We start from the raw sequence: 13,434 nt of genomic DNA, 5'->3' as shown, positions 1-13,434 counted from the left end.
ATAAAGCCAAGTCAGTTATATAAAGTACAGATTGAAGTAATGTACTTAGTTATTGTAGTACCTTGGGTTTTCTGTGGACTATCTGTAATTCAGAAAGGTATTAAGTAATTTGTTAGATTGTAATTCCAAAGTGAGATTTTGATACATATATTGGATCTCCTAGAAATTTCTTACATTTAAAAGTAATTTTTTTTTATACCCTTCAGGGTTAATTCCAGTTATACAGTTTCTCTTTTCTGCCTTCACAAGCTTGCCTTTTATTTGTGGAAAAGTTATTTTTTTAATGATTGTATATTTCCAAGTCCCATAAATGACCTAAAAATGGCCTAGTGATTTAGAGCGACCTAGTGATTTAATTGGATCTGCACTACATGCTTCCTGGCCAATTCTAGAACCATACTTGGTGGGAGCCCTGGATTCTGCTAAAAGCACTGTCTAAAGAAACTAAAAAGCTCTCTGGTCCTGGCCCACAGAGAACAAATCTGGTCTTGGTTTCGTACCACAAGTCCTCTGGAAGGCTAGGTCTGAACTCCTACTCACACTGGTTCTAAGTATACTTCATGTATGGCCCAAGTTGTCAGATCCATTTCAAGTGTGAACTGGCTATAGTTTGCTCACTTTAAAGGACTAGGCAGGAAAGGGCAGATTTTGGCCTCTTCCTCCCCTGTTGCTCAATGCCAGCTGAACTTCCTTTCCTTGCCTCACAGAACTGCCAAATCTGAACATGGGTGAAATATGACTTTTAAGCCATAGATTGGACAGCTGTTTTTCTCCTTTTAATTTTATGGCTGTTGGGCCATAACCATATCCATGTAGCATGCCAGGATTCCATTTTCCATCTGCGTTCTTAAAAAAATCTCACAGGTCTAGGCTGGGCACAGTGACTCGCGCCTGTAATCCCAGCACTTCGAGAGGCTAAGGTGGGTGGATCATGAGGTCAGGAGTTCGAGACCACCCTGGCCAATCTGGTGAAACCCCGTCTCTATTTAAAAATATATACAAAAATTAGCTGGGCATGGTGGTGCGTGCCTATAGTCCCAGCTACTCGGGAGGCTGAGGCAGAAGAATTGCTTGAACCTGGGAGGCGGAGGTTGCAGTGAGCAGAGATAGCCCCTCTGGTGAAAGAGTAAGACTCCATCTCAAAAACACAAAAAACAGAAAACCTCACAAGTCTAGACACATGTTTCCCAATTTTCCATATATCACCCAGTCATCCCAACAATGAATTTTACTTTTAGTTCATTGGAAGGAAATAATGTGTCATGGTGATTTTATTAGTTAAAGTACAGGCTAAGCTGCTGTAAGAAAGAGAATCAAAACTATAGGGATTCAAACAGGATAGGAGTTTTTTTCTCTCACATTGTAGGCAGCTTTGTTCCATGAGATCATTCATATGCCCAAGCTGATGGGTGCCTCTGCCATACCTAACTCAAGGTTTCCAGACTTGTCCAATCATCATCATCTCTAGCCATAGAAAAGGAAAGAGTTCACCGGGCCCCGTGGCTTGTGCCTATAATCCCAGCACCTTGGGAGGCTGAGCAGGGTGGATCACCTGGGGACAGGAGTTCAAGACCAGCCTGGCCAATGTGGCAAAAACCCATCTCTACTAAAAATACAAAAATTAGCTAGGTGTGGTGGCATGCACCTGTAATCCCAGCTACTCAGGAGGCTGAGGCAGGAGAATTACTTGAACCCAGGAGGCAGAGGTTGCAATGAGCTGAGATGGTGCCACTGTACTCCAGCCTGGGTGACAGAGCAAGACTCTGTCTCAAAAAAAAAAAAAAAAAAAAAAGGGAAGAGTGACAACTAAGACAAGCAATTTCATTTTCAGCAAATGACCTGGAAGTTATACATAGCACTTCAGCTGAAATTCTGTTGGCAAAAACTTGCTTGGATGACACAAATAGCTTCAAGGGAGGCTGGGAAACAGTCAAGGGTGTCCGTGTGCCCAGATGATCTCTACTGCAATGGAACCAGGGAAGAATGGATAGTTGTGGTTAACTAGCATTCTCCCAACTATAATAGCTTTCTACTACAGTGATGAAATGAAGATGATGGCTTTATGTCATCCAGATTCTGTGAGGTAAATTTTGCAGGGGAAAATTATGTCAAGCAGTATGACATGGTTAAAATGAACTGTCTCATTTTCTAGTGAACTTAGAAGCATTCAGAAGCATGACTGAAGCAAAATAAAAGTATTTATCTTAAGCCAACAGACTGGCAAATGCCAAATAATCTCCTGTTATGCTTCTCATAGGATAAGTAGCCATGCTGAAAACTGCATGTTGCCTCTGTAGTATCTCGCTCTCAGAGTTCTTTACAAGATTATTGAAAATGCAGACCCTTGCTCTTGGAAACCATACAGATGGATAATCAAGCATTTCTTCTCTTTTCTCCCAGGATACACTTGAAATGTGCTCCAAGGAGCAGGAGTTTAAAAGCATCCTCTTTTCTCTCTGCTACTTCCATGCCTGTGTTGCTGGGAGACTGAGGTTTGGCCCCCAGGGCTGGAGCCGAAGCTATCCTTTTAATTCTGGAGACCTCACCATTTGTGCCAATGTCCTCTACAACTACTTAGAGGCAAACCCTAAAGTAAGTGCTGGTGGTCAAATAACCTCTTCCAAGGAGTTTACAAAACTGTCGGTCTTTAGGCACTATCAAAATTGACCATAATTTCTCTTTTGAAGCTATTATTGAAATAGCTGATACTACGTATGTATCTTCTGCCAAGTGTAAAAATAAACCAGATCAAAGGTTTTCCAGCAGTGGATGTTTGAACTTCATGAGATAGATCAAACCAGTTCTACATCAGCAGCTTAGTGTAAAAAAAAAAAAAAAAAAATGTCCTTCATTATGTTAACAAAAACAGTGGTTTACATGTGCATATATGCCAGATTCATTAGGCAGGTAATGAAGCATTTGCACAAATGTAATTACATACAGCAATTCTGACAGTTCATAACACCACATTAATAATCACTACAATTAGTTCTGATGATGGAAGCAATTTACAGCGCGTCACATGTATAAATAATGGTGCATTTCCTGCATATGTCATTATTATGTATTAAGGATGCCACCTTGTTGTGACTTTCTCAGTAATGTTCCCCTTGATTTGAAGTTAAAGGTAGATGAATGATTTTACTTCGTAGCTAAAATGTGTTTTACAGATGGGAATGGGAATGCCTCATCAAGAACATTTGTGTAAATTCTCATAAACCCAATGATTGGATTTCAGAAAGCAAGAACCATTCATTCCTAAGGATTTTCTAGCTTAATCCTCGCAAGGGAAACTTTTTTCATTAAGTTAAATCGGTTAAAACTAGGATACATGTGTCAAAACCAGTCAAGTGTTGTACTCTAGGCCACATTTTCTATAAAGGGTTTTTAAAGTCACCCATCCCTGTTTCTAAATGGCAACTATTGTTTTATGTTCCTTCAGTAACGATTGTTGTAATTTTTTTGTCAGCTTTCTCAAGCTTCTGTGGTGATTTGATTGCTGTTAGAATAGATACCCTTGGTACCTAACATAGGTGTATTTTCCCAAGGAACAAATTTTAAATAAGTTGTATCCAAAATAAATGGTTTTAATATGGTATTTGATGTTCAGTGTTCCATATCTCTCGTTTTTTAATTTATAGAATTAAAAAGTAATTCTGAATACTTTGAGCATATTTTGACTATTCTAATAAATAGTAATATTTTTGTGTTGATTCCTAGCACATTTTGTCTAAACTATTGCACATAAAATTATAACAGTTCTAGGTAGAAAAAGGAATGGATCATTTAAGACTTTTACTCAAGTCCTTCATAACTGTCCTGTGAGGCTGAGATCGAGAATAGAATCGTATTTCAGCTGAATCCTATACACCACTGAGGTGGAAATGAAGGGGAGGAAGAGGGAAGTGGACACATGTGTTTCTCTCCAGCTCTTACATCCTGAGTCTTGGAAACACCAGTTGACCAACTGAGTTACACTGTGTCCTGCTTTTTTTCATCCTGGGGCTCCAGGATCAGCACAGCCTTAAGTTTTTAACACATTCTCAAGTTTCTCAGTCATTTTCTGCACATCACAAAGCGACTTATCAGGATTTGGGAATTAAATTCCTATGAGCACGTTTGGTTGTACAAAATGCCCTTTTCAAGAAAGTATATGTAAAAAACAAAGACCAGGATTGAGGGAAACAGAATCAATTATTGAAAAGAATAGATCTGAGGCCAGGTGCGATGGCTCATGCCTATAATCCCAGCACTTTGGGAGGCCAAGGCGGGTGGATCGCTTGAGTCCAGAAGTTCGACACCAGCCTGGGCAACATGGGGAAACCCAGTCTCCATAAAAAATACAAAAGATTAGCTGGGCATGGTGGTGCACGCCTATAGTTCCAGCTATTTAGGAGGCTGAGATGAGAGGATCGCTTGAGCCCTGGAGGTGGAGGTTGCAGTAAGCTGAGATCATACCACTGCACTCCAGCCTGAGCAACAGAGCAAAACTCTGTCTGAATAACAAAAGAGGAAAGAACAAATCCTTAGCTAAATAATTATTGAAAAGAACAGATAATTATTGAAATAATTATTGAAAAGAACAGATCCCTTGTTAAATAAAAATTAAAAAGAGATACATATTGAATACTGAAATGTGTAGCAAGCATCAATTAAATGTAAGCAGAAAAAGAACTGAAAGTCAGAAGCCTTTGTTTTCCATCCATTTCAGCTATTTGGAAGGTAGTCCATGCAGTGGTTGAGAGAGCATGTTGCCGTCTAGGCACCCCTCTCTTATTTTTCATTCACCTCAACCCAGCTTAAAAGACATATTTGAGGTTCATTTATTCAAATTCAAATAAACTTGTAGCAAGTACATTGGCATAGTTGAAGCAATTTTACTTGTTCTGTTCTGTCACATCATGCAACAAGCGAAGGCTATAATTATGTTTTTACTTGAACTGTTGGGAGGCAGTATACTGCCCCCGAAGGTGTAAAGGTTCCTGTCTAGAAAGGCTTCATCACACACTGGAATGTTTTGCAAACCCAGAAGAGGCTAAAAGGTAGCAAAAAGAGGCTTCAAACCCTGCTCAGCCAAATAAAGAGTAGATACAGTGATTTCTTGAATAAAACATGGCATAGTCATTAGTTGCAGCCCTTAGAACAGTCATTAGGCCAGTCATGCCGTAAGACAAGCCTTCAACTCCATCTGTGGCAAGGGGATTTGTTTGCCTGGACTTTTGGAAAATACTAGGATTCTAAATACACCCCAAATTCAAATTGTGTGGATGTTGCTTTCTTTTCCTGAATCAGATAATACAAACTGATATAAAGCAGATAATAAAAACATGTCATACTTCAAAGGCCTTGTGAACCAACATCCTTTCACAATTTTTAGTTGAGATTTTGAATCTATAAACTTTCCCTGCAAACATGTTCTAAGGATGACTCAGTTTCTTTTAAAATCTACATAAGGCTGGGCGTGGCAGCTCAAGCCTATAAATCCCAGTACTTTGACAGGCCAAGGAGGAAGGATGGCTTGAGGCCAGGAACTCGAGACCAACCTGGACACCATAGTGAGACCCCCGTCTCTACCAAATTTTTAAAAAATTCTCCAGATGTAGTGTCCTGTGCCTGTAGTCCTAGTTACTTGGGAGGCTGAGGCGAGAGGATTGCTGGAGCCCCAGAGTTCGAGGTTGCAGTGAGCTGTGATTGTGCCCCTGTACTCCAGCTTAGGCAACAAAGCCAGACCTCATCTCTTAAAGAAAAAAAAATCTTCATAAACAGCTCAATGTTAGTGAATTTTCACTGACTATATTAGAAGACACTGAAAATAATTCTCCCAAGAAATTCTCTGCAGAAACTTAGACGATTTCTGAACCACCTTTAAATCCTCCTATTGACGGAGGCTTAGAGGGCATTGTGTTAGAGGGGCACGTGCCACTGGTTGGCTACTCTGAGGTAGACTCTGCACCCAGCAGTGAATATTTGTGTGGTTTTCTCCACAGGTCCCGTGGGAAGATCTCCGTTATCTCTTTGGTGAGATCATGTATGGAGGCCACATCACAGATGACTGGGATCGCAAACTGTGTCGGGTGTATTTAGAAGAATTCATGAATCCATCTCTGGTAAGACATTTGTAAATTAATTAATTTGTAAATAAATTTCACTGAGGAAAAAATTCTGGTAAGAATTTTATAAACTAATTATACTATGAGTAATTCTTAATGTTACTGAGGATGCTTGGCCTTTTGGGAAATTTCTTAGAAAAGCAGAATCTCGGGTTCCATCCCAGACCTACAGAATCAGAATCTGCATTTTCACAAGTCTTCCAGGTGATCTCTGTGTGTGCTAGAGAGTGCACCAGTGTGAGGCAGCCTCACATGCACTGACTCATCGGCTCTTTATAAAAACCCTATGAGGTATGCAGAGCTGACACTGTTATTCCCTTTTCTAGACCGAGATGCTGAAACATGAGGATTTGCCCCAGGCCACTAGGTTGGCATGGGCAAGAGTTTTGTGCGTCTTTTGATAGAAGTCTTTTGATTTCTATTCCAGAGTTCATTTCACTAAAGTTTCTTTTTTGCCTGTCATAGAAGTCCTAGGGAATAGTCTACAGTTGGACCAGTATGAGTTACTCTATATATAATATGTGCTCAAGAAAAATGTGGTGAATAAGTATATGAGGTGATAGATTTGTTAATTAGCTTGATTTAACCATTCTATGATGTACACATGTATCAAAACATCACACTGTGCCCCATAAATATATATAATTATTATTTGTCAATTTAAAATAAAATTAAAATTAAATCTAACAAGATAGTAAAAAAAGATTATATATATCAACCAAGTGCAAGGTAAGAACCTTATTTGGATCTTGTTCCAAACCAACTGTAAAAAAAAAACAAAAAAACATTTATGACATGATGGGAAATTAACATTAACATATCATGGTAATATAGAATTCCTGTTAATATTTTATGTGTGATAATAAAGTAATATAGTTATGTTTTTTAAAAAGAGAAAAGATGCTCCAGGGTGAACCTGGAGGACATTATGTTAAATGAAGTAAGTCAGGCACAGAAGGACAAATACATGTTCTCACGCACATAAAGACTCTTAAAAAGCTGATCTCCTGTAAATGATGAATAGAACAGTGGTTACCAGAGACTGGGGAAGGGGAGAATGGGGAGCGAATGGTCAACGGATACAAAGTTACCATCCTTAGAAAGGAAGAATAAGTTCTGGTGTCCTATTGCCCAGTAGGGTAACTGTAGTCAACAATACAATATTGTATATCTAAAAAATAGCTAGAAGAGAGGATTTTGTATGTTCCCACCCCAAAGAAATGAGAAATATTTAAGATGATGAGCCTGCTAATTACCTGATTTGATCATTACACAACATATACATGTATCAAAACATCCCATTGTACCCCATCAATATGTACAATTATTGTGTCAGTTAAAAAGACAAGTATGGTGATTTGAGAACCTCATTCTTCCTTCTCCCGTGAGGAAGAGGTAGATCACCCCTGTAGGTGGAGTTTTAAAAGACCAAGCATCTTTTTCCCATTTCTCATCTTAGTAACCCTGTGTCTTTGTAGAAATGGTTCCAGCCCGGGGCTGTGTTTTCTGGAAAAAGTACTCCATTTTTGTTTCTCGTACGACAGAGAGTGAGCGTGGTGGCTGCAGTTTTCTCATGCTCTCTCTCTCTCTCTCGTGGCATCCAGGTTCATGGCCATTCCTGGTTATTTCTGGGAAACCTAAAGCACCTGTACACCATATCATGTCCATTTCCAGTTGGGCGAGACACCAACTCTGTTTAAAGCAATGCTTTTAATAGTTTGAGCGATGTCCTATTTATAGTTTCTCTGAAAATTTCACCTCAGAGAACCATTATATAGATTTGATCACCTTCCTCGAGTTCATTTTGAGAAGTAATATATCATATCAGTCTAATATTTAGTCTATATTAGATTAAATCACTAAAATCATATTAGTCTAATATTTAGTCTATTTTAGACTAAAATACACCAGGAAAATAATAGTGTATTTTAGTCTAATATAGAAAACTGGGGACATTATTTTGTTACTACTTTTAATAATGTGGAACAGTTTGGAGACAGTGCAAAAAATGCACAATGTTATGTAATTGTTTCTTTTGATTGTGAGTCTCATGGTCTTTCCTTAGTTCTAATGAGCAGGATTTCACATGTCAGAGAGAGACTTCCAGTTTAGCACAATTGGAAGTCACTCCTCAGGAGAGGTCTGGGAGCAAGTTACCATGGAGATGGGAAAGCTAAACAACGCCAGGCATGCGACCTTTACAGAGGCTGATTTCTCCGAATGATGGTGGAGGGCAAAGGGCCCGCGAGGAGCTCCCGCGGACGGTCCCTCCCCTGGCTCTGGCCCGTGGCTGAGGGGAGAATTATTGTTGCCAAATGCAGCAGTCCATTAACCTTCACAAGCCTGAACTCCCATTCAAATAATTGTAAAATAAATATAGGTGATGAAACCTGAAGGAGCATCAGTGATGTGTGTAAGCCCTTTAGAAATTTAGGTACCTGACCTTCCATACAGATCTGGCGAGGGTTTCAGGATCGAAATGCTTCATTTTGCAAGCTGGTGTCCTCACTGCAGAGGTACCTCCTCAACTCACCAAAGGAAATTAAAGCACTTAACTGACTTGCTGTCAGAGGCTGCAAATCCCAGTTATTTTGTTCTCATGCACGTTTCTCCTGTTCATGCTGTTTATATGATTAGCAACATGATCTAACACTTCATCTGCAGGGCATCTTTTTGCCACTTCCCACAAGTGGTTAACATACTTGGAAATTAGTGTCTTTGGTTGCATTGGAACATGATCAAAAAGCAACCCATTTATGGTGTGGGGTTTAAAGTTCTGCTGCTCTTATCAAAAGAATCAGAATGCTTTCAGTGATATCTTGCTGTTAGGAGGATCAGTGAGTTTCTTGTTGAATAAATGAGTTTGCTCTCAGAGAGAGTTCTCCAATGGGCTTTAGAGGGTCTCTGGCCAAAGTCAAGAAAGAAAACATCTTCTCACATAAAGCATGTATTTGGCAGCGTTAATTAAGAAATACAGTAAATTACTTTCAGAGAATAAGGTACCAGGTCACCTTAAAGTTATCATATAATACAAACTATTTTAGTAATATAGAATAAGAATCTGGGCTTTGAAGTAAGAAACAAAGACAAAAAACACCTGGGTTCACACTGAAGTACCTCTATGTATTTGCCGTATGATGTAATTGACCCTCTCTTAGTCTCAGTTTCATCATCTACAAAACCGGAATGATCAACCTACAGGTTTGCTGTCAGGTTTAAACTTCGGTACAATGCTAGAATAATATGCTTAATAAATGGGAAATCTTTTTATTATAAAGTATACATTTTCATTATATATATTTAATACTTGGCTGTACATTAATCTGTGATAACAATGGGAATCCTTTTGTAAATACCTGCTCTGTGCCAAGAGTCATTATGACACTCTTTATATGTATGATTTCTTCTCACTATAATCTGGAAGAGTAAGTATTATTCCATTTAATCAAAAAAGAAGCTCAGGCTTAGAGAGGTCAAGCAGCTGAACCAGGATTTAAACTAGTAATCAGACTCCGAAGGCCGGTCTTTCTCTGCACCATACTGCCCTGGCTGGAGTGCTGAGCTGTTTGCAGCACAGGTCACCAAAACAATGACTCATATCTGTATGTAGATGGTGTACAGGCCGACACTGAGAACAACATGGGCAATATGGGAGACCAGAGTTCTGGTTCTGCTACTGACTTGCTGTCTGGCTTTGTGCATGGCTTCCCTGTGCCTCAGTTCATTCATTTGTAAAATTAAGGTATTGCCTAGAAAATCACCAATGTACCTTTTCATTCTCAAGACACCATGATAATTCAACCTTGAGTAATGTCTAAAAATCCCTAACAGCACTTTGGGCCATGGCATTTTTGACCCAAAAGGCCAAGGGCAAATGCATTTGTTTAAATTCACAATGAACTGGAGCTACTTGTCATTACCAACACTACTTGGAGAGGCAGTGGAGTGGGGGTTCGGTTTTTTATTAAATGCCAGAAAGAAAAATGTAAAAAAGACAATAATCTCATAGAGTCCAACATAGTGGGCTGGATGCTGGTTCTCCAGTTTCTAATAACTGTGCCTGCCCCTGATTTCAACAAAGATGATTTCATTTTTTTTTCTTTCTTTTTGAGACAGAGCCTTGCTCTGTCACTCAGGCTGGAGTGCAATGGTGCGATCTCGGCTCACTGCAACCTCCGCCTCCCAGGTTCAAGTCATTCTCCTGTCTCAGCCTCCCAAGTAGCTGAGATTATAGGCATGTGCCACCATGCCAGGCTAATTTTTGTATTTTTCATAGAAATGGGGTTTCACCATGTTAGTCAGGCTGGTCTTGAACTCCTGACCTCGTGATCTGCCCGCCTCGGCCTCCCAAAGTGCTGGGATTACAGGCATGAGCCACCGTGCCTGGCCGAAAATATCATCCAAATTTTTGATGATATTTTCATGATGGGGAGGTTCTTTCTGCCTGGGCATGATTCTATTGATTCTGTTTTTAAAAAAGGTTTTACTAAGATATAATTTGCACACCATAATATTTACCAAGTTAAATTATACAACTCAAAGGTCTTTAGTATATTCTGCAACCATTACCAGTTTTAGAACAGCTTTATTACCCACCCCCCCCAAAAAAAACCCCTGTAACCATTAGCAGTCAGTCACCATTTGTTTTCCACTCCATACTCCCCTATACCCCAGCCCATCACAGCTACTAATCTATTTTCTGTCTCTATAGATTTGCATGTTCTGGGCATTTTAAAAAACGGACTCATACAATATGTAGCCTTCTTTCACTTGGCATAATGTTTTCAAGCTTCAGCCATGCTGTAACATATATCAGTACTCAAATCCTTTTAAATCTGAATAATGTTCCATTGTATGGACATACCACATTTTGTTTATCTCATCTGTCAGTGCACATTTGGGTTGTTTCTCCTTCTTGGCTATTATGAATAATGCTGCTATGAACTTTTGTGTACCAATTTTGTGTGGACATATGTTTTCAATTCTTTCGGATATGTACCTTAGAGTGGAATTGCTGGGCCAAGTGATAACTCTATGTTTATCATTTGCAAGTACCACCAACCTGTTTTTTAAACAGTGGCTGCACCATTTTATATTCCCTTCAGCAATGTATGACAGTTCTGTTTTCTCCACATCCTCACCAACACCGCTACTGTCCACATTTTTTTATTTTAGCCATTCTGGTGGCGGTGCAGTGGTGTCACATTACAGTTTTGATTTGCATGTCCCTGAAGACTAACAATGTTGAACACCTTTTCATGTGCTCATTGGCCATTTGTGTATCTTCTTTGAAGAAATGTCTATTTAGAATTTTTGATTCTTTGAGGCATTATAACAGCTTTCTCAAACAAACCTCCTCCAAAGGCCAAAAAGTTGGCCACTGTGTAGAGAGCTCTACAGTGATGGCCCCATTAGCAAAAAGCAGCTTTTTATAACAAGTCTTGAGTGAGAAAGGAGAAAGTCTAGATTCAGCATCAGGATTCACAGGGCTCCTTGAGTATATTAAAGTCTTGATGGTTTTCTTAAAGTAAAAGGGAACACAAGTCTCTGTATGAAGGACATTTCCCAGGTTTTGTTTGTTTTTTCCTTCTAGAAAAATCAAGATATACTAAAATCGAGTCTGCTGCTAGGGTACAAGGAAGACCAAAACTTACATAAGAGCCTGCTGTGTGCTGAGCTGTTTGCATACCTTATTAAATTCTTATGGCCACAACCATTAGGTAGCTGTTATGAGCAACATTTGACTGATGAAGAGATTGAAATGCAGATAAATTGTCATTTCTTAAGGCCACCAACCCATTACATGATGGGAGCTGAACCAGGCTGTCTAGCTGTGAACCACAGGCCCTTTTGAGTTGGCTGTTTTCTTTTGCTTTGCTCATTGCCTACCATATGGAAGGCACTCGTCACATGTCTATAAAGACTAATTTTCTTTCCAAAGAGCATGGGCCATTTGCAATCCCATCAGCAGTACATGAGCACGCATTCAAACAAATGTCCCCATGGCAGCTTAACCTTTCCAGGTGGTTTTGGTTTTGGTCAGTTTCTTTGCTTGAAATGCTGTTTTTGACATTTTGTTTTTATTAAGGACGGATTAACTGTGGCTTCTGAAATTTCTTTCAATTTCCTAGTAAGCACAAACAGAGAAGACCAAGTACTTGCTTGTAGGGAATAATGTTCAGTTGGGATATGTGGATTCTAGGTTTTGGTTTTCTTATTCGTATTTTGCTCATATTTTCATTCTGGCTACTTTATACATCATAGACTAATAATAATGAGTTTAACTCTCCTGTACCATTTTATTTTGGTCACCCTGAGCCAGGTGACATTTAAATTGTGATTATTCTTCTATATAAACATGAAATGGTTCAAATGTGAATAAATAAAACCAAGCCAATGGATACTGGTGGTGGAATAGTCCAACTTCTTCCTTCCCATATTTATCGGGTCAAGATTTCCATTTCTGGCAATATGAAGGATTAGATAACTTGAAAATCCTCCTGGCACAAAATAAAAATGCTGAGTCGAATATTTAAAATGCACTTGGAATTCTCAGAAAGCAGTTGAGCATCCTTATTAAGGACATAGGCTTTCTAAGTAACCTGGATTGCAGGTTTAAGAAGGAAAGAGAAAACCACTGTTACGCACATGATTGTGTGGAAATTCACACTTACTTTGTCCTCTTTAGACTCTGAGTTCCTTAATAACGAGGTCATATGGAGTTTATACTTCTAAGGTTTGTTGTAGTGTACTGGGTGGCGGGTTCATATTACTGAATGAATTAAAGAATATTCATTTTGTCTCCAAGTGATAGTGAGGGGACCACAGCGTAGCATACACAGTTACAGACAAATCCCATTTCAGAAACTGACTCAGAAAATCTAGGTAGAAAATAGCTACATTCGGTGATAGTTTAAAAATAACATTCCTGGATGGCCGAATAGGAACAGCTCCGGTCTCCAGCTCCCAGCCCCAGCGACACAGAAGACGGATGATTTCTGCATTTCTGCTTGAGGTACCGGTTTCATCTCACTAGGGAGTGCCTAACAGTGGGTGCAGGACAGTCGGTGAAGCGCACTGTGCGCGAGCCGAAGCAGGGCGAGGCATTACCTCACTCGGGAAGCGCAAGGGGTCAGGGAGTTCCCTTTCCTAGTCAAAGAAAGGGGAAACAGACGGCACCTGGAATATCGGGTCAGTCCCACCCCAATACTGCGCTTTTCCAACGGGCCTGGAAAACGGCACACTAGGAGATTGTGTCCCGCACCTGGCTCGGAGGGTCCTGTGCCCACGGAGTCTCGCTGATTGCTAGCACAGCAGTCTGAGA

The 13,434-nt window shown here is 39.7% G+C and overlaps 1 protein-coding gene across 1 annotated transcript in view; it reads left to right on the top strand.

Annotated features, from left to right (window-relative positions):
- DNAH11 (dynein axonemal heavy chain 11) overlaps window positions 1–13,434 on the top strand; it is a 363,007-nt gene that overhangs the window by 333,821 nt on the left and 15,752 nt on the right. The window contains exons 75-76 of the mRNA XM_058446556.1: window positions 2,401–2,592; window positions 5,988–6,107. Of these exons, the coding sequence (XP_058302539.1) occupies window positions 2,401–2,592; window positions 5,988–6,107 (312 nt within the window). The remainder of the gene's footprint in view (window positions 1–2,400; window positions 2,593–5,987; window positions 6,108–13,434) is intronic.

This window comes from Hylobates moloch, unplaced genomic scaffold, assembly GCF_009828535.3.
Source record: "Hylobates moloch isolate HMO894 unplaced genomic scaffold, HMol_V3 SCAFFOLD_1, whole genome shotgun sequence".
Lineage (NCBI taxonomy): Eukaryota > Metazoa > Chordata > Mammalia > Primates > Hylobatidae > Hylobates > Hylobates moloch.
The sequence above is the reverse complement of the archived record's forward strand: the minus strand, read 5'-3'. Positions and strand labels throughout refer to the sequence as shown.